The 18640-nt window shown below is 32.3% G+C and overlaps 1 protein-coding gene across 3 annotated transcripts in view; it reads left to right on the plus strand.

Moving 5' to 3' along the window:
- The window catches only part of LOC142221216 (dihydropyrimidinase-like), a 62856-nt gene that overhangs the window by 29512 nt on the left and 14704 nt on the right, over positions 1-18640 (plus strand). For 2 of the 3 annotated variants that reach the window (XM_075290840.1, XM_075290839.1), the window contains exons 2-3: positions 18263-18324; positions 18383-18477. In XM_075290840.1, coding sequence (XP_075146955.1) covers positions 18277-18324; positions 18383-18477 — 143 coding nt within the window. In that variant the 5' untranslated portion in view covers positions 18263-18276. Of the gene's footprint in view, positions 1-15236; positions 15258-18262; positions 18325-18382; positions 18478-18640 lie in introns of those variants that run through there. The other variant, XM_075290841.1, reaches the window with a different exon arrangement.

Here is an 18640-nt window from a genome sequence, read left to right on the forward strand (position 1 = left end):
ATATATAATTATGGACCGATGTGGATCAATTTTTGCATTTTTGTTAAATACCATATACTAACACCATGTACCAAATTTCAGTCGGATCGGATGAAATTTGCTTCTCTTAGAGGTTCCGCAAGCCAAATCTGAGGATCAGTTTATATGGGGGCTATATATAATTATGGACCGATGTGGACCTATTTTTACATGTTTGTGAGAGACCATATACTAACAGCATGTACCAAATTTCAACCGGATCGGATGAATTTTGCTCCTCCAAGAGGCTCGGCAAGCCAAATCTGAGCGTCGGTTTATATGGGGGCTATACGTAAAAGTGGTCCGATATGGCTCATTTGCAATACCATCCGATCTACATCAATAACAACTACTTGTGCCAAGTTTCAAGTCGATAGTTTGTTTCGTTCGGAAGTTAGCGTGATTTCAACAGACGGACGGACGGACATGCTTAGATCGACTCAGAATTTCACCAAGACCCAGAATATATATACTTTATGGGGTCTGAGAGCAATATTTCGATGTGTTACAAACGGAATGATAAAGTTAATATACCCCCCAGGGTATAAAAAATCAGATTAAATGCCTATATAAGCCTCCTTAGTTCTTGATCGGTTTATATAGAGGAGTCTACAAATAATGAGGATGATAGGAACCAATTTTCGCGAGGTAGCTAATTTCAACCAGATCTGATGATATATGCTCCTTCAAGAGGCTCCGGAAGTCTAATCTGGGGGATATACCTAAAAGTGGTTCGATATCGCCCATTTGCAATACCATCCGACCTACATGGGAAATAACTATTTGCACCAAGTTTCAAGCTGATAGCTTGTTTCGTTCTGAAGTTAGCACGATTTCAACAGATGGACAGACGGATATCGCCAGATCGACTCAGAATTTCACGATCCAGACCTTTATGGAGTCTGAGACCAATATTTCGATGTGTATAAAAATAAAAACAAAAGATGAACATTCCTGTCATTTTTCTGTTTATTCATTAGGGAAACGAAATCCCCGACGGCAAGTTTTGTCGCCAAAAATAGGTTTCTCAGAGGTCCTCCTATGTTTGAGTATAACCCCGAGCATAGACCTCCCTTAGCCTGAAAACTTCGTATGTGCATTCAATGCTGCTACAAAAATCAGTTCAAAAGTTGAATGGAGCCGTTTTCAGTTCTCGCTTCCTCAGATTCATCATTCATCATCATTTCATCATTGTCCGATTCAAGAGCTTTAAAACCACCATGGCGGTTTACTTTCCGTCTTGGATTTACTGTAGGGTACATTGCTTTATGTTTGGTTTTCAAAGCTTTCGTAATTCGCTTATCTATTGGAAGTATGTATAATGTATAGAATTCCTCCTTGGAGAGCCCTTTCCGAATTCATAAATAAATTTTAACATTGGCAAAACCTAGAAGCAAAGTTAGATCTGTCAGTCAGGGCAAGCTCTAAAGAGAGTCCTTGGTGTAATGGTTAGCATGCTCTTCTCTCTTATCAATGACTGCTGCCCGATTCTGCTTTAAGCTCAATGACAAGGAACCTCCTTATAGCCGAGTCCGAACAGCGGTTCACAGTATACAGAAACATTTTGTTTCCTATTCAATTACGAACTTGATCCAATAGTGATCCGATAATGGCAATGACAAAATTATTTAGAAATAAAAAATATATTCGATTAAAAACTAATTCATCCGGCATTTTCAATTAAAGTTTTAATTGCTTCAATTAAAAATTTAATTGATTTTTGTCATAAATGCAATTATTTTTTTTATTGAATCTTTCAATTATTTATTATATTATTGAGTTTGTACTTTATGAATTTTCAGGTAAGAATTGTAGTTGGATTTTTTTAGATTCGAGTCAAAATTTAATAAACCAATGCATAATACAAAACTAATTATTTCCGAATAACATATTCAATTTTTTTAATTAAAAATTATTATTATTGTTTTATTAGATAAAAATGTAAACAAAATTCGATTATTAATTTAATTAAAAATTCATTAACATGTTATTTGTATAAGACAATTTTTTAATTGATAACGTTTTCAAGTCTAATCAACTTTTTAATTGGACTATTTTGGTGATATATTTTCTGTGTACGATGAACAGAGACTGAAGCCGCCGAGTCGCGCCGCCGTTGTATTTTTTGTTAAAATGTTTGACTTTCCACCCAAAATCCGTCAGTATTAAGTTGCTATAATAATTTTGCAAAAATTTAGCTCAGAAAATTTGAATGAAATGTAAATGTGATTGTAAGATTGGTTGTACAACTAATCTCATTACCGTTCGAATAACTTCAAATCGATTTTATAATGGATAATTGTCCGCCGCCGAATAGACACATTTATATCGGCTTAGCCGTCAAACTGCCCATTTTAAAAAAATCCTATAGGAAACTTTTTTATGTGTCGATTTTTTTATTTTTTTTATTTTTACATTGAAGTTATTTAATATCCTTTGTTACATTTTTTTTATTTTAAGATTATTTTAAATTGTAGCTAAGTAATTAGCGGACTAGTGGTATCATACAAGACCATAGTTCTTAGTTCTTAAATTTCCCTTTTTATCTTTTTTTTTAATAAAAGTATTTTAAAACTATAAACCGAAATTTTGTTAAGCTTTCTTTGTTTTAAATTTGAATAATTTGTTAATATACAATTTCAGCAATCAGCTGTTTGATGTTAATTTCGTTAAACTTGTTGAAGAGCTTGTAAGGCCGATGGCTTAGAAAAATGTTGTCCGTGTTCCGTTTACAGTACTTCAGAATTTCCATCACCATCACCACCACCATAAACATTTTTGATATTGAAAATATTAATGCTCATGTCTATTTTTATTATTTGTGTAAGAAGTGCACAATTAACATAATAAATTTACACAGTATTAGTGGTATGAGTGAGTAAGTTAGTTTTGTTCAAATGCTTGGAAAACATGCAATCCAAAAATGTTGCTTGAATTCTAAATTGCTATATTGCTAATATGTAGTAGGCTTAATATACAATTTGCATGCTTAGATAAGGAATTGAATAGATTATCTTCAAAGGGTATATGCATATTACTTCTTACCAATGAATAATTCACTGTGTCTATTGTCAAGTCAAATAGGCAATTAACCATCTAAGTTTTCATTCCTTGCTTCAATTAATGTCAAACGAAGAAAAATCGGTGAATTCACTTGGAGAAGCATCAGATATGTCATCAGCATTGCTGAGACACTTTTTGATGTTCGGTTGAGGACGTGGTTTGACCCACACTCTCAAAAAAAATCGCTTCTGTAACATATACCCCAAACACATTTTGCTTCAAGCATATACGAGCACATTTTCAGGATTGGTGCAAACAAACTATTGTTTGTAGTGTTCAAACATATTATGTTTCACCTTAGGGCATACACCCAGAAAAAAGTGACCCCTTCTTTAAGTTAAAATGAACTCATTGTGAAGAAAGTTGAACTTCGTATAGCGCCAAAGACATTTTTACTTGTTTGAAGGATGTGATTTTCGTAGAAATTATGTAGAATGCATTTTATATATTAGTTAACATTTTCCTATATTTATGTACCACTATGCTACAGAATGAAAAAATTTAACTGAATTGAATTCATATATGGAATGATTTTATTGAACTTTTTTCATTCATTTGGACAAATCTTACATATTTGTGGTAAACCTTTTACTTCAAATTTAGAACTGCTTACCTTCGTTTTTAAATACAATTTTATGTATTTATATATGTTAAGCAATTTTTTCTTCAATAAAAGACATGTTTTATTAATATATTATATATATTTATTTAGAATCAATAGCATCGGCTGGCCTTGAAATATTAAAACACATTTTTTTTCTTCTTCCAGTACCTTTCACTTTGAATAAGTTGCTGCCTAGCAATTTTGTCCACCATTTACAATTTCAATACCTACAAATATAAACAAAAAAATCCTAAACCATTTTTTTCACAAAAGGTTAGCGTCACTGAATGTTGTCTGTTAATTGAAGATTCCAAAATGAAGTCGAATGAAGGGGTTGTTATTCTGCTGGCGTTTTCTTTTTTTATAAACCAATTCTCAAAAAAAAAACGAAAATTTTTCTCACTAATTTAAAATAACAAATATGGTATATATTTTATTTGTTTTTTATTATATTATTTTACTATATTATTTTTTAAAAATCTCGCCGTATACCATAACAACGCGATTCCAACTAAAAAAACAACCCACGCGCAAACACATCGATTACATCCATGACAGGTATCGATTACAGGTAGATAAAAGAAATGTAGGAAATTTTCCTATATTCTAACTAGTGTTTTTCCTTAAGTATTGAAAGGATTGAATACTTCTTAGTACGAATGAACTAAAATATTTTTCTATGCCAAGTGTTATTCGTATGTATGATAAGCTTTCTATAATAAAGGAAGTCAGAATTATCATTTTATAAGAAATCTTACTAAATTTGAGGAAACTTGGTTTAATTTCGGTTTTTGTTTATTTTTAGGAATGCTTTGTTATCAGTGAATAAAATTTTCTTTTTCAGTAGTAAATTCTTATACCCAGCGAAGACAACAGTGTTAGTAAAATGCCATGCCTTATTCTAGTTAATGAACTATTCCTTACTGCTTTCAATTTAGTAAATTTTATTATTTCACACAAAAATTTAACTGAATGGAAATAAAATGGCCAAACTAAATTGATGAACATTTTTTCCTTTAGTTTCGAAGACACTTTTTTCTGGGTGTACACTGTAGTAAAAAATTTTAATGAAATTTTCTTTGTGTGGATATATTTTTATATATTTTTAAGGCGCCAATTGGTTACTTCCATTATTTTACTTGCAGTATACTCTCTAGGTCTTTCTTTCTAAACACATATATGTTTATAGGCTATTTCCAAATTAATATATGTTTGCATCTAAGCATATTATATTTACAAACATTTTATGTCCCAAACATAATATGTTCTAACATATTAACATATATGTCCCAAACATGTTATGCTATTTTATGAACATTATATGCTTGCACTTAAAAATATGGCGTTAACAAACTTTTGTTCCAAACAAATAATTTTTACACCCAAACATATGAAAACCAGTCTTTTTCGTCCGTACATTCATTACGAGCTGCTAACTATTGTACACGGCCTTCCTTTAAGGATTTTGGTATTGATTCCAAGGAAAATATGCTCTCTATTGATTCCAAGGAAAATATGCTCTAAAATAAATTATTTTTTTAGGGTATTTTAAAAATGTCAATTTAAAATTGTTTCAGCGGATATTATATCCATATATTTGCACGAACCCAAGTCATTTGATATCTTGGACTCTTGTACTAACAACTTCAATTGTCCATAAAATAATTCAAATTCATCTAGTGTTGCTGCCTAATTGTTCTGAATATGCCTTTGGCAAGTGTTCACCCATTTTTTATTTGTTTGGCTCGTCATTGTCTAGCAGACAATCGACCACCACCCTCACTTAGAAAATTCCCTCGAAGTGGTCGATAATTGCTAATGACATCATTTGTGTTGTTAGCATTTAACAGTTTGCATCATTCATAATATTTCTATCATGGCGGTTTTCAAAATAAAGCAAAAAACAATCGTAATGGTTTAGCAAAAGCTGAGCCTGCTGTTTAAGTTTTTTTTCTATTCACAAAATGTGTATGGTGGTGGGAAGCAAATTCAATTACTGCGTCTTATAATTTTGTAATGACTAAAGTAGTCAAACATTTATTTCGAAATAGTGTATCCTTAATGAACTAAGTCCTACCCCCAGAAAAAAGGCAACGAAATGTTTTATAGCCGATTTAATTTTATTTCAGTTCATAAAAATTTTTTGATTTTACTTCAATTTTGCCAAATATGAGAAAATTTTTCTTACATTAATTATTTTTTTCCTTTAATAGGGTGAACTAAAAATGAGGAACACCGAAAAAAAAATCCGTAGTTAAACTAACGCTGAAATTTTGATTGCAAAAAAAAAAATATTTGTGCACTGAAAATAAGCATGCCCGGTTCTAAAGATTTTGTCTTTACTTTAAAAATTTTAGTATTGCTTCCGAATCAAAGAAGCGGAGAATACAAGTAAGGATACTTTTAAGACACAATTCTCTTTTAAATTTGGGTTTTGTGTACTTGCTTCTAGGAAGCAAATTTCAAATTGTCGCTTTCTCAGCTTTTTTCCTTCATATGCTATCAAAGTCCTTTAAAAACGAGTTAACGACAACTTTATTTTCCAAATTAAGACTCGACTTCCAGTAGAAATTATGCTATGTTTCAAGTAAAAAACCTCTTTAAAATAAAGTTTTGAAAAACATGTCCTATATTTGAACGATTTTTTGCTTTGTAGTCAAGATGCAAAAAGACAACAAATTTAAAGACAATTTCATTAAATTTAAAGAATTTTTCTGAATTATTAAAGTCAAGTTGACCTTAGCCTAACATTTTTTTTTCATATTATGATACCCATTTTTAAGTGAAATCACTTAATTATAAGGACAATACGTCTTCATTGAAAAGTTTATCGACTTTTGGACAAGGAAAAAAACTTTATATTAGAGAAATGCGTCTTCTATGCTAAGCAAAATTTGCATTCGTATTTTAAAGACATGAAATCTTTTTTCAGTTTGAATAGTTAAAATTTTATTATTTTTTCTGAATTTGCCCAGACCAATGAAATTTTCCTTTTGTTAAGTATGTCTCAAACATTTTATGAACTAATCGTATGTATAAAGTTCAATGGCCGTACACATAAATTCAATATGAACTAACGCAGAAGAAAATTTTCGTACGATTCCCAAAATTAGTAAGAATGAACTACAGTATGGTTGAAATGGTCATTTGGCGCCAATTATTTTCTTTTTTGCTTTTAGTTCATTTTTTTGTCTTTCGTGAGTTGTAGCTAAAAAGTACAACTGGTTTTAACAATGCTTTGTGAAAATCCCAAAATGTGGAGTATAATTTAGTTAAATTTTCGCACGACGTAGTCCATTCTTGCTATAAAAAAGTTTCCTTTTTTCTGCGAAGAAAAGTTTTATACAAATGAAGTACACAATGGTTGAAGTTTACTTAAATTGCGTTCATAAGCTTCACGGATGTCTGTCTTAAATTGTGTCATATAGCGACATTTTACCGATAGTTAACTCCAATTTTTCCTTAAAAATGTGAAATTTTAATTTTTAATATATTTTCTTAAATTTGACAAAAACGAATTTACATTTTTTTTCATTCACTCAAAAAACAGTAATTTTAGAAAATTTTAACTATACTGGGGGCTAATCACGACATTTGATATCGAGAACTTTTGATCGAAATCTAAATTTTTCGGATCACGGGAGTCGATATCGAGTTTTTTTTGATCGACAATTTTTTCGATTGGTAAATTGCAATCGTAAAACATTTTTCACTGGCTTTTTACATTGTTTTCGCCGTATAGGAATACCCAGCAAAAAAATTTGGAAGTACTTCCACATGCACAACTTTAAAAGCACTTCCAGAAGATGCACTACCAATGATGTTCTTTATTCTAACTACCCAGGAAGTTATTTTAATTAAATTTTTTTATAACTTTGTTTTTTCATACTTTTAATGGGTAATTTAAATTTTTTGTTTCAAATAGTTAAAAACAGAGTAAGAATTCATAAAATGGTACAAATCATTTAAATTTTTTCGAAAAAAAAATGCTAAATCCAATCTGAAAAAATTGTGAATTTTTGAAAATATTTGAGTCCAAACGTTTCCGACAAGCGTTAGAATCCATTAAAAATTATAAAAAATTATTTATTTGACAAAATATCACAGACTTTTTTAATGTACATCCAAAACATTGAATTCGGATCACAACTAAAGAAGTGATGCAAGTTCAGTGCAACGGCTGTTGAAATGGAGGACTTCCATCCTATGACAAGCCCATGTTAAATTCATCGCTTCTGAAACAATTTTGCACCAGTTCCGGATCCAAAAAGAACATTTTCATTACTTTTTTGGCGACGCTTTTTTTTGCTGGGTAGTAAATAACAGGTTGGCTGACAAGTTCCCGGTCTGACACATAGATGGCGTCGCTAGTATTAAATGTATATTATTTTTATATAGTACCAACCTTCGTGTCAAAATTTTACGTGTGTAAGTCAATTAGTTTGTGAGATAGAGCGTCTTTTGTGAAGCAACTTTTGTTATTGTGAAAAAATGGAAAAAAGGAATTTCGTGTTTTGATGAAATACTGTTTTCTGAAGGGAAAATGTACGGCGGAAGCACAAACTTGGCTTGATAATGAGTTTCCGGACTCTGCTCCAGGGAAATCAACAATAATTGATTGGTATGCGTGGTGAAATGAGCACGGAAGACGGTGAACGCAGTGGACGCCCGAAAGAGGTGGTTACCGACGAAAACATCAAAAAAATCCACAAAATGATTTTGATTGACCGTAAAATGAAGTTGATCGAGATAGCAGATGCCTTAGAGATATCAAAGGAACGTGTTGGTCATATCATTCATCAATATTTGGATATGCTGAAGCTCTGTGCAAAATGGGTGCCGCGCGAGCTCACAATTGACCAAAAACAACAACGTGTTGATGATTCTGAGCGGTGTTTGCAGCTGTAATACACCCGAGTTTTTCCGTCGATATGTGACAATGGATGAAACATGGCTCCATCACTACACTCCTGAGTCCAATCGACCGGTGAACCGTCTCCGAAGCGTGGAAAGACTCAAAATTCCGCTGACAAAGTAATGGCCTCTGCTTTTTGGAATGCGCATGGAATAATTTTTATCCATTATCTTGAGAAGGGAAAAACCATCAACAGTGACTATTATATGGCGTTATTGGAGCGTTTGAAGGTCGAAATCGCGGCAAAACGGCCCCATATGAAGAAGAAAAAAGTGTTGTTCCACCAAGACAACGCACCGTGCCACAAGTCATTGAGAATGATGGCAAAAATTCATGAATTGGGCTTCGAATTGCTTCCCCACCCATCGTATTCTCCAGATCTGGCTCCCAGCGACTTTTTCTTGTTCTCAGACCTCAAAAGGATGCTCGCAGGGAAAAAATTTGGCTGCAATGAAGAAGTGATCGCCGAAAATGAGGCCTATTTTGAGGCAAAACCGAAGGAGTACTACCAAAATGATATCAAAAAATTGGAAGGTCGTTATAATCGTTGTATCGTTGTATGTTGAATAATAAAAACGAATTTTGGCAAAAAAATGTATTTTTCTTTGTTAGACCGGGGACTTATCGCCCAACCTGTTATTTTAAAATAATATTGGCGAAAAATAGATTTTATACTTCCACTGGGAAAACACGAACTTTGTATTTACCATAAACATGAACTTAGTACCCACAAAAAAAGCGCAGTACATACCTAATACAAATTGCGCCTAAAAATAGGCAACTGAACTTTATTAGTAATTCATTCACACAAACCGTTATAAACATTACATATGCATATTTCAAATTAATCGATCAATAAAATACGGAATACATTTATTAAATTTTCAAAAATTACCATAACAGAGGGAAAAAGGAAAACCTCCAATCTTGTTTGCGGCAAACTGGTTATTCAATTTCAATTTGGGACTAATTAAATTCACTTAACATATTTGTCCATTATTATTATTAGTAGTATTTACATTACCTCTTTAACACTTTATGTGGTTGTGGTTTCATTTGAATCTACCCACCCCATTCCATTGCGGGAGTCTAGCTTTTTGCTTAATCATGGGGTTCATTCACTGGCGATGATGGACTGTCGTAGCTTCATATGTACGATGTGTTCCAAATACCATGTAAAGCGGTCACCATGACATCCGCTTGTTTTAGTGCAATTTTAACAAAATTTAATTGAATTGAATTTAATTCCACTTGTTTATCACATGTTCTACACAATGGAATTTGCACCCCTAAAGACCCCAAGCCTACATTGCCAATCCCAGTAGTAGTCGTAAAAAGATTTAAATGGAAAATTGAATTGCACGGATACGTGTGTATGTCTCGAAAATATATAGACCACTCTATTTGGGAGAAGTTTAAGGTTAACAAAATGGCACATTGTCGTCTGTCTGCGGAAAATGTTAGTCTAGACATGCAAAACTTATTTGGTTACGATGATGGAGCCAAACATTTACACGTACCTAAAGTCAGACATAAAAATAACCCATGACTTGGCAGTACTATGTAGGCAATGGAGTTAAAAAAAGGGATATGCCACCCGGAAAACGCGAAACCTGCATAGTTTAAGGGTTGAGCATGAAATTTCAGTTTTAAACTTAAACTTAAAAAAATTATAGACTACATAGTTTTCCACATTTTATTCGGGTACGTCATCGAAATACAAATGCTTTCAAAAATGTTTTATTAAAATAAAGTGTAGGAATACCAAATTAATTCAATGTGCACCGAAAGAATTTTCTTCGTAAAAAGAACGAAAAATTTCGTTAAAAGTACGAAATTTGACATTGTTTTACAACCAAAGAAACTTTTCATTAAAAGTACGAAATATTTTCGTAGTTTTTATGAAAAATTTTCGTACTTTTTATGAAAAACTTTCGTACTTTTTTCTGAAAAATGTTCGAGTTTTTAAAAAAAAAATTTATAGTCGACAGTGCATTTGGTTGTAGTTGCAAGTGTGAAAAATGACATCACTACTTTACATCTTAAGTTTTTGAATAATTTTTAGTTTTATTGCTTCACTTTTATTCATAGCGCGCTATCACCCAAATGAGAAGTAACATAGACTTGCATAAAAAATAGAATAAAGGAAAACACTCAAGCACATTATAAAAGACAATTTAATGCCGCGAACGGAAATTTTACAACTTCAATGAAACTTCTTCGTTATTTCAAAGAAAATGTTTCGTGCTTTTTATGAAGAAATTTTAACGCAGAATGTTTCGTAAAATATTCGAAAAAACTTCTTCACAAAATTCATGAAATGTGAAGAAAGTTTCGTTAAAAGTACGAACTTTTTACGAAGAAAAGTTAATGTAGAATGTTTCGTAGAAGTTTCGTATATTCGTAAAATGTTCTTCGTAAAGTTTACGAAAATGAATGAAAATTTCGTTATTTTAATGAAGAATTCAGGAAGAATAGTAAATGAAGAATTCTTCGTAAAATTAACGAAGAGAATTCTTTCGGTGTGTGGTGTGGTCATTAAGTTGCATATGTAATAAAATTTAACTACAATCAAAAATTTTTTTTCCAATAAAAATAAGTTAAATTTAGCGTTAGTTTAACTACGGAATTTTTTTTCTGTGTAGAAAATTTCTTTAAAATTGGTTGAACTTTCGTGCACCATAGTAAAAAAATGAACTTACTGACGGTCTTAAGGACTAAATTATGGTCATTTTACCATTTAAGAAAAATCATAATTAATTTTTATAAAATTCAACTAACTGGTAAGAAAACATTTTGTAATATCTGTAAGTAAAAATTTCATTTCTGGCATGAACAATTTTCCAAATCTTTGTAATTTAAAACTATATCAGAGCAAACCACTTTAAGTAAAATTTTAAACTAATTTTAAGAGATTTTCATACAATTTTTGAAATTTGAATTAACTGGGTAGAAGTGCTAGTAACTAAATTGAAGTTAAAAACTTTTCATAAATTACGAGCTACTTTTTTCTGTGAAATGAAATTTGGACAAAATTTTCTATAGGAATAACATATAAAATTTGACAAAATTTTTTATTGGAATAAAATTTTGACAAAATGTTCTATAGGAACGTTGACAAAATTTTCTATAGAAATAAAATATTGACAAAATTTTCTATAGAAATAAAATTTTGACAAAACTTTCTAACTTATAAGAAATAAAATTTTGACAAAATTTTCTATGGAAATAAAATGTTGACAAAATATTCTATAGAAATAAAATTTTTTTTTCTATAAAAAAAAAAAAATAGTTATTTGCTTGTAGTTGAATTTTATTATTTTTATCGAAATTTTCCACAGCTTAATGAAATCTTACTTTGTTTAAATATGTCTCAAACACTTTATGTACTAACCGTGGGTATAAAGTTCACTGACCGTACACATAAGTTCAATATGAACTAAAGCAAAAGAAGATTTTCGTACGATTCCCAAAAATAGTAAGAATGAACTACTTTATGGATAAACTGGTCATAATTTGGCGCCAATGATTTTCTTCTTTACTTTTAGTTAATTTTTTCTTCTATGAGATGATGTAATTTCGTGAACTGCAGTTAAAAAGTACAACAGGGCATTAACATTTCTTGGTTTTAACAACGCTTTGTGTAAATCGCAAAATGTGGAGTAAAATTTAGTTCAATTTTCGTGCAATTTTATTCCTATAAAACAGTTCACTTTTTTTCGGTGTAGAAATAATATTTTGACAAAATTTTCTATAGAAATAAAATTTTGACAAAATTTTCTATGGAAATAAAATTTTGACAAGACTTTCTATAAGAAATAAAATTTTAACAAAATTTTCTATAGAAATAAAATTTTGATAAAATTTTCTGTAGAAATAAAATTTTGACAAAATTTTCTATAGAAATAAAATTTTTGATTGAAGAGAAGCCAACAATAACAAACAAAACGAATGAAGATAGAGGAAGCACGCTCAAAAACAAACCCAGCCAAATACATTCAAATCGATGATTTGAGTTTGGCAAAGGAAAAGAGATATGCTGGCAAATTTGTTTAGGCAGTAGCCGACTATCGAATCCTTTTTCGGGAGGTTCAAGTGTAGTTCACTTTGGGTTGAGTGAATTACCCGAATTTATTCTGATAATTGGTTGATAGTTTTGCTGCAAGTAGAGGATGCTGATGAGGAATGTGGTAATTCCGAAACAGCTGTACATCCAACCATCTTGCAGTCTATAGAGCTTTGTCCAAATAAATTTGACAAGCATACTTTTCCTCTGTTGGTTAAGCTACATTTGTAGTTTAGTCAATGCATGGCTTTAAGCTGAGATCAAAAACAACAATAACGATTGAAGAGAAGCCAACAATACAAACAAAACGGATTTTGACAAAATTTTGACAAAAATGGTCATAACGAACCACTTTTACGTATAGCCCCCACATAAGCCCCCTAGATTTAGCTTGTGGAGCCTCTTTGAGGAGCAAAAATCATTCGATCCGGTTGAAATTTGGTACGTGTTATTATGGTCTTTAACATCCGTGCAAAAATTGTTCCATATCGGTCCATTATTATATATAGCCCCCATATAAACCGATCCCCAGATTTGACCTCCGGAGCCTCTTTAAGGAGCAAAATTCATTCGATCCGGTTGAAATTTGGTACGTGGTGTTAGTATATGGTCTCTAACACCTGTGCAAAAATTGTTCCATATCGGTCCATAATTATATATAGCCCCCATATAAACCGATCCCCAGATTTGACCTCCGTATAGCCCCCACATAAGCCCCCTAGATTTAGCTTGTGGAGCCTCTTTGAGGAGCAAAAATCATTCGATCCGGTTGAAATTTGGTACGTGTTATTATGGTCTTTAACATCCGTGCAAAAATTGTTCCATATCGGTCCATTATTATATATAGCCCCCATATAAACCGATCCCCAGATTTGACCTCCGGAGCCTCTTTAAGGAGCAAAATTCATTCGATCCGGTTGAAATTTGGTACGTGGTGTTAGTATATGGTCTCTAACACCTGTGCAAAAATTGTTCCATATCGGTCCATAATTATATATAGCCCCCATATAAACCGATCCCCAGATTTGACCTCCGGAGCATCTTGGAGGAGTAAAATTCACCCGATACCGTTGAAATTTGGTACGTGGTGTTAGTATATGGTCTCTAACAACCATGCAAAAATTGGTCCATATCGGCAAGTGTTACCGCAACCAAAGTAATTCGATTGTGGATGACGGTCTTTTAGCAGAAGTTTCTACGTAATCCATGGTGGAGGGTACATAAGATTCGGCCTGGCCGAACTTACGGCCGTATATTGGTCCAAACAAAATATTGTTTGTATTGTGCAAACATATTATGTTTCACCTTAGGGCATACACTGGTAGAAAAAAATTTTAATGAAATTTTCTTTGTGTGGATATATTTTTAAGGCGCAAATTGGTTACTTCCATTATTTTACTTGCAGCATACTCTCTAGGTCTCTCTTTCTAAACACATATATGTTTATAGGCTATTTCTAATTTAATATATGTTTGCATCTAAGTATATTATATTTACAAACATTTTATGTCCCAAACATAATATGTTCTAATATATTAATATATATGTCCCAAACATGTTATGCTAGTTTATGAACATTATATGCTTGCACTTAAAAATATTGTGTTAAAAAATAAAACATATAAACATATAATTGCAACACCCAAACATATGAAAAACAGTCTTTTTCGTCCGTGTAGTAACCAATGAGTATTAAAAGTTATATTTTGTTATGTATGTTTAAAATAAGCAAAAAATTATATATTTTTACAATATTTTCAGTTGTTGGTAATTTTAATAAGTCAAATGCATCAGAAGTATTTAGGTAGGACATGCGGGACTGAAATATAATAATAAAACTTTTTGTCAAAGAAAAAATAAATACAAAAATTTGATCAAAAACTGCAAAATAATATTTTTTTTAATCTGGTAGTTTTTTGGCAAAATTTTCTTCAATGTTTGGTAGATTATTTTTGGCACGAGCGACAACCGTGCTTGTGTTCCAAATAAACCCTCTAGTGGTGCTGATTTCACTCAATTGCTGCTACTACAGGTATATCCACTAACATTGGCACGTGTCAGCTTCTTCTCTTATTTTTTTTTATCAGATTGGTACAGAAGGACACATACCATACTTCAAGTCATTGTTTATCATTATGATGACTCATAATTTACCACAAGGACCTCTAGATATAGATCTATGTCTGCATATGCATAAAGAGATATGTTTCTGTATGCTGCCACTGGGTGGTGTATACTAGAGTGAGAGGTCTGGCGGATGGGGGTTGTTTGCGGCAAACTCATGTTCATATTAAATGGAAGCAATTGCCCTAAAGAATTTTGGAAAGGGATGACGTTTTGTTGGTCGTTCGGCCATTTGTCTTGTCATTCCACCATACTTGCATTTCCTAGGGTAATTTTTTTATTATCTCCCCCTTCACATCTGTGAACAGTGGAGCATGCATCTGCGCATTAACTAGGATGAAGGGGATACTGCAATATGATGGTATTTTCAACGAATGTTCATATAAAAAAATTTCATTCCAGTTCTACAGCTTTTTAAAAGAGGTTAAGTCATTGGTGAATCGCTAACATTTAATTTTTTATAAGAGGTAAGAACCGTATAATTTACCCATAATCCGTAATAGGTAAAGTGAGTGATTGCACCGGAAACTTCCTACTGTTAACAAGGTGTAAGTGTACTCAGTCAGAGTTTAAATTAACTTAAAATCTTCTTATTAACCCTTTCTACCCCGAATTTTTTATCGGTATCGATATTTTTTACTTTTAAAATGCTTCACAATCAAACAATTGACGCTATTGAAATCTAATAAAATCCGTGAAAGTGATTAAAATCGGTGAGCTTGAATTTAATCGTCGACCGTGAATTTGTTCGTGAGTTTGGCCTTTTTGTGTCCCTGTTTTACTGTGAACGTGTATTTTATCGTGAACATGAATTCTATCGTGAACGTAAATTTTATCGTGGGCGTGAAATGGATCGTGAACTTGAATTTTTATTGTGAGCGTGATTTCGGAAAAATTTTACCACGCACAATCAATAACACAATTTGATTTTTACTCACGCACAACACATTTTTGTTTAGTCCCGTTCACGTACATTCACGAGATTTAGTTTAAATTTCATTCACAGTTTCCCGTGAATCACGCGTGATTCACGAAAATGTTTTGTTTTTTCGTTTTTGTTTTTTTGTTTTGAACCCATTTTAACTGCCTATTAAAAAACCAAAGTATAATAAAGCGCCAATATTCGTGCTAATCCACCAGTATTTTGTCAAGAATGCCGATATCTATGGCTTCCTCCCTTTTTTACGATTCCTTCCAAATTCCTCCCATGCACTGCAGATATGTCTTCCACATCATCGCCGCATTCCTCGTCACTAGGACATCCTAATCAAAGTTCCAAATTTGTTCAATATTATTGTTTTCAAACCTTTTTTCTCTAGGTCTCATGTCCAAAAATGTCCATGTAATTTTACTAACATAATTGCCCAAAGTTGCCCACAGGCAATTTGACTACGTAGTATACTTTATACTTTAAAAATTTCTCACTTGTTGTTTTGTTTTTTGCAATTCTAAGATTTCACTTCCACAAATATTTTATTTACAAAAGATTTAATAAAAACGTACAACGTTGTTGTTTGAAACTTTTTTCCAAATTCGAAAATACGAGTATTTGTTTCTTGAGGCACGTGCGTACTAATGAAAAAATTTTTGCCAATTTATAACCAAATTAGCTGTTTTTTTTTATCCAACTTCAAGACACTTGTAGCTTTCGATACCGTTACAGTTTTATGAACAAAACCAAAAACAACGCTGACAGTTAGTCTCAAATACACATGAAGTTACCCACAGGCAACTTTAGGGTCGAAAGGGTTAATTAATTAATGGTATCAACGAGTAATTGAGGATTCTAGGTTTAACTCTGTCTTCTTTTTGTATTGGATATAACATTTACACTGAAAAAAGCTTGCCCGTTTCCAAGGTTAGGTTAGGTTAGGTGGCAGCCTGATGTATCAGGCTCACTTAGACTATTCAGTCCATTGTGATACCACATTGATGAACTTCTGAGTGCTGTCCGATTCCATGTTAAGCTCAATGACAAGGGAGCCACCGTGGTGCAATGGTTAGCATGCCCGCCTTGCATACACAAGGTCGTGGGTTCGATTCCTGCTTCGACCGAACACCAAAAAGTTTTTCAGCGGTGGATTATCCCACCTCAGTAATGCTGGTGACATTTCTGGGGGTTTCAAAACTTCTCTAAGTGGTTTCACTGCAATGTGGAACGCCGTTCGGACTCGGCTATAAAAAGGAGGTCCCTTGTCATTGCCCGTTTCCAAAGATTTTGTCTTTGCACTAATGATTTTGTTATTGATTCCGACCCAAAGAAGCGGAGAAATGAAGCAAATTTAAGATACAATTCGCTTTTACAGTTTTCTTCATGGGCTCTTAAAGTACTTTAAAAGTGTGTTAACGACAACTTATATTTCCAAATTCATACTCGACTTCCAAGTAGAAATTATGGTATGTTTCAAGTAAAAAGCGTCTTTAAAACAAAGCATTGAAAGGCATGTCCTATTTTTGAACGCTTTTTTGTATTGTAGTCAAGATGCAAAAAGTCCACAAATTTAAAGGCGATTTCCTTAATTTCGTAGAATTTTTCAGAATTATTAAAGTCAAGTTGACCTTAGTCCAACGAAATTTTCTTTTATGTAAGGATTTTTTAAATCGTTAAAACTCTATTATAAGGACAAAATAACTTCTTTGAAAAGTTTATCGACTTTTGGACAAGGAAAAAACTTTATACCAGAGAAAATCGTCTTCGTGTTTTAAGGACATGAACAGAAAATGAAGCCGACCAATTTTTGTTGGCGGCGGCTGACACTACCTTTTTGCCTCCGGCGGTGTCGGCTTGACGGCTACGGCTATATAAATTTGTCTATTCGGCTGCGGACAATTATCCATTATAAAATCATATTGAAGTTATCCGAATGGTAATGGGATTAGTTGTACAACTAATCTTACAATCACATTTACATTTCAAAATTTTCTGAGCTACATTTTTGCAAAATTATTATAGAAGCTTGATACTGACGGATTTTGGGTGGAAAGTTAAACATTTTGACAAAAAATACATCAATTATTAATAAAATGTTCTGATTTAAAACAATATTTTTGATTAATTGGTCGAGATGAGTCGACATATTCGGCGGCGGCTTCGATTGGCAAAAATTGGTCGGCGGCGACTCGGCGGCTTCATTCTCTGGACATGAAATCTTTGGCCCCACTACAATATATTTTTCAGTGTAGATGGTCTATCGATAATATAGTGTCACCGGTGCTGCATCTAGTCAGGTTGAATTTTGCTATGGTGACGTTTCTTCGGGTCACAGAGATGAATTTTCGATTTTTGCGGTTTTAAAACTCAATTATTTGATTAAAACTTAATTCGAATTGGGGTTGATAAACATCAAAGTCGATTAGTTAAATTTGATAAATCGATTATTGATTTTGGATCCTCTGTATATATATAGGAAAATATATAATCAACTCATCAACAAATACTTGATTTTCATTCAATATTCTCTTTTAATTTCAGTTACCGCCTAAAATATGTCTACCAGTCCAAAGCCAGTCAAAAAGGTTCCCATTCATTTGCAGGTAATAAGTGATTTAAAATTAATTGTTAAAAAAATATTTTAACTTTTATAAGTTGCAGAGTGCTCAAAACCGCGTCTACATCAAAAATGGCCAAATTGTTAATCACGATAAAACATTTAAAGCTGACGTTTACATTGAAGATGGAACAATCAAGTAAGTTTACGTAAATGCATAAATATATATCCAGAGATACATACACGCACAATTTAATACCATTCGGTATCGATTGTGAGGCAGCCTAGTATAGTAAAATATTTTTAAATTTTAGTTTCATATGCATTAATTTGTTTAAAGGAAAATACGGCCAGAAAAACAC

Source organism: Haematobia irritans, chromosome 1 (genome assembly GCF_050003625.1).
Source record: "Haematobia irritans isolate KBUSLIRL chromosome 1, ASM5000362v1, whole genome shotgun sequence".
NCBI classification, from domain to species: domain Eukaryota; kingdom Metazoa; phylum Arthropoda; class Insecta; order Diptera; family Muscidae; genus Haematobia; species Haematobia irritans.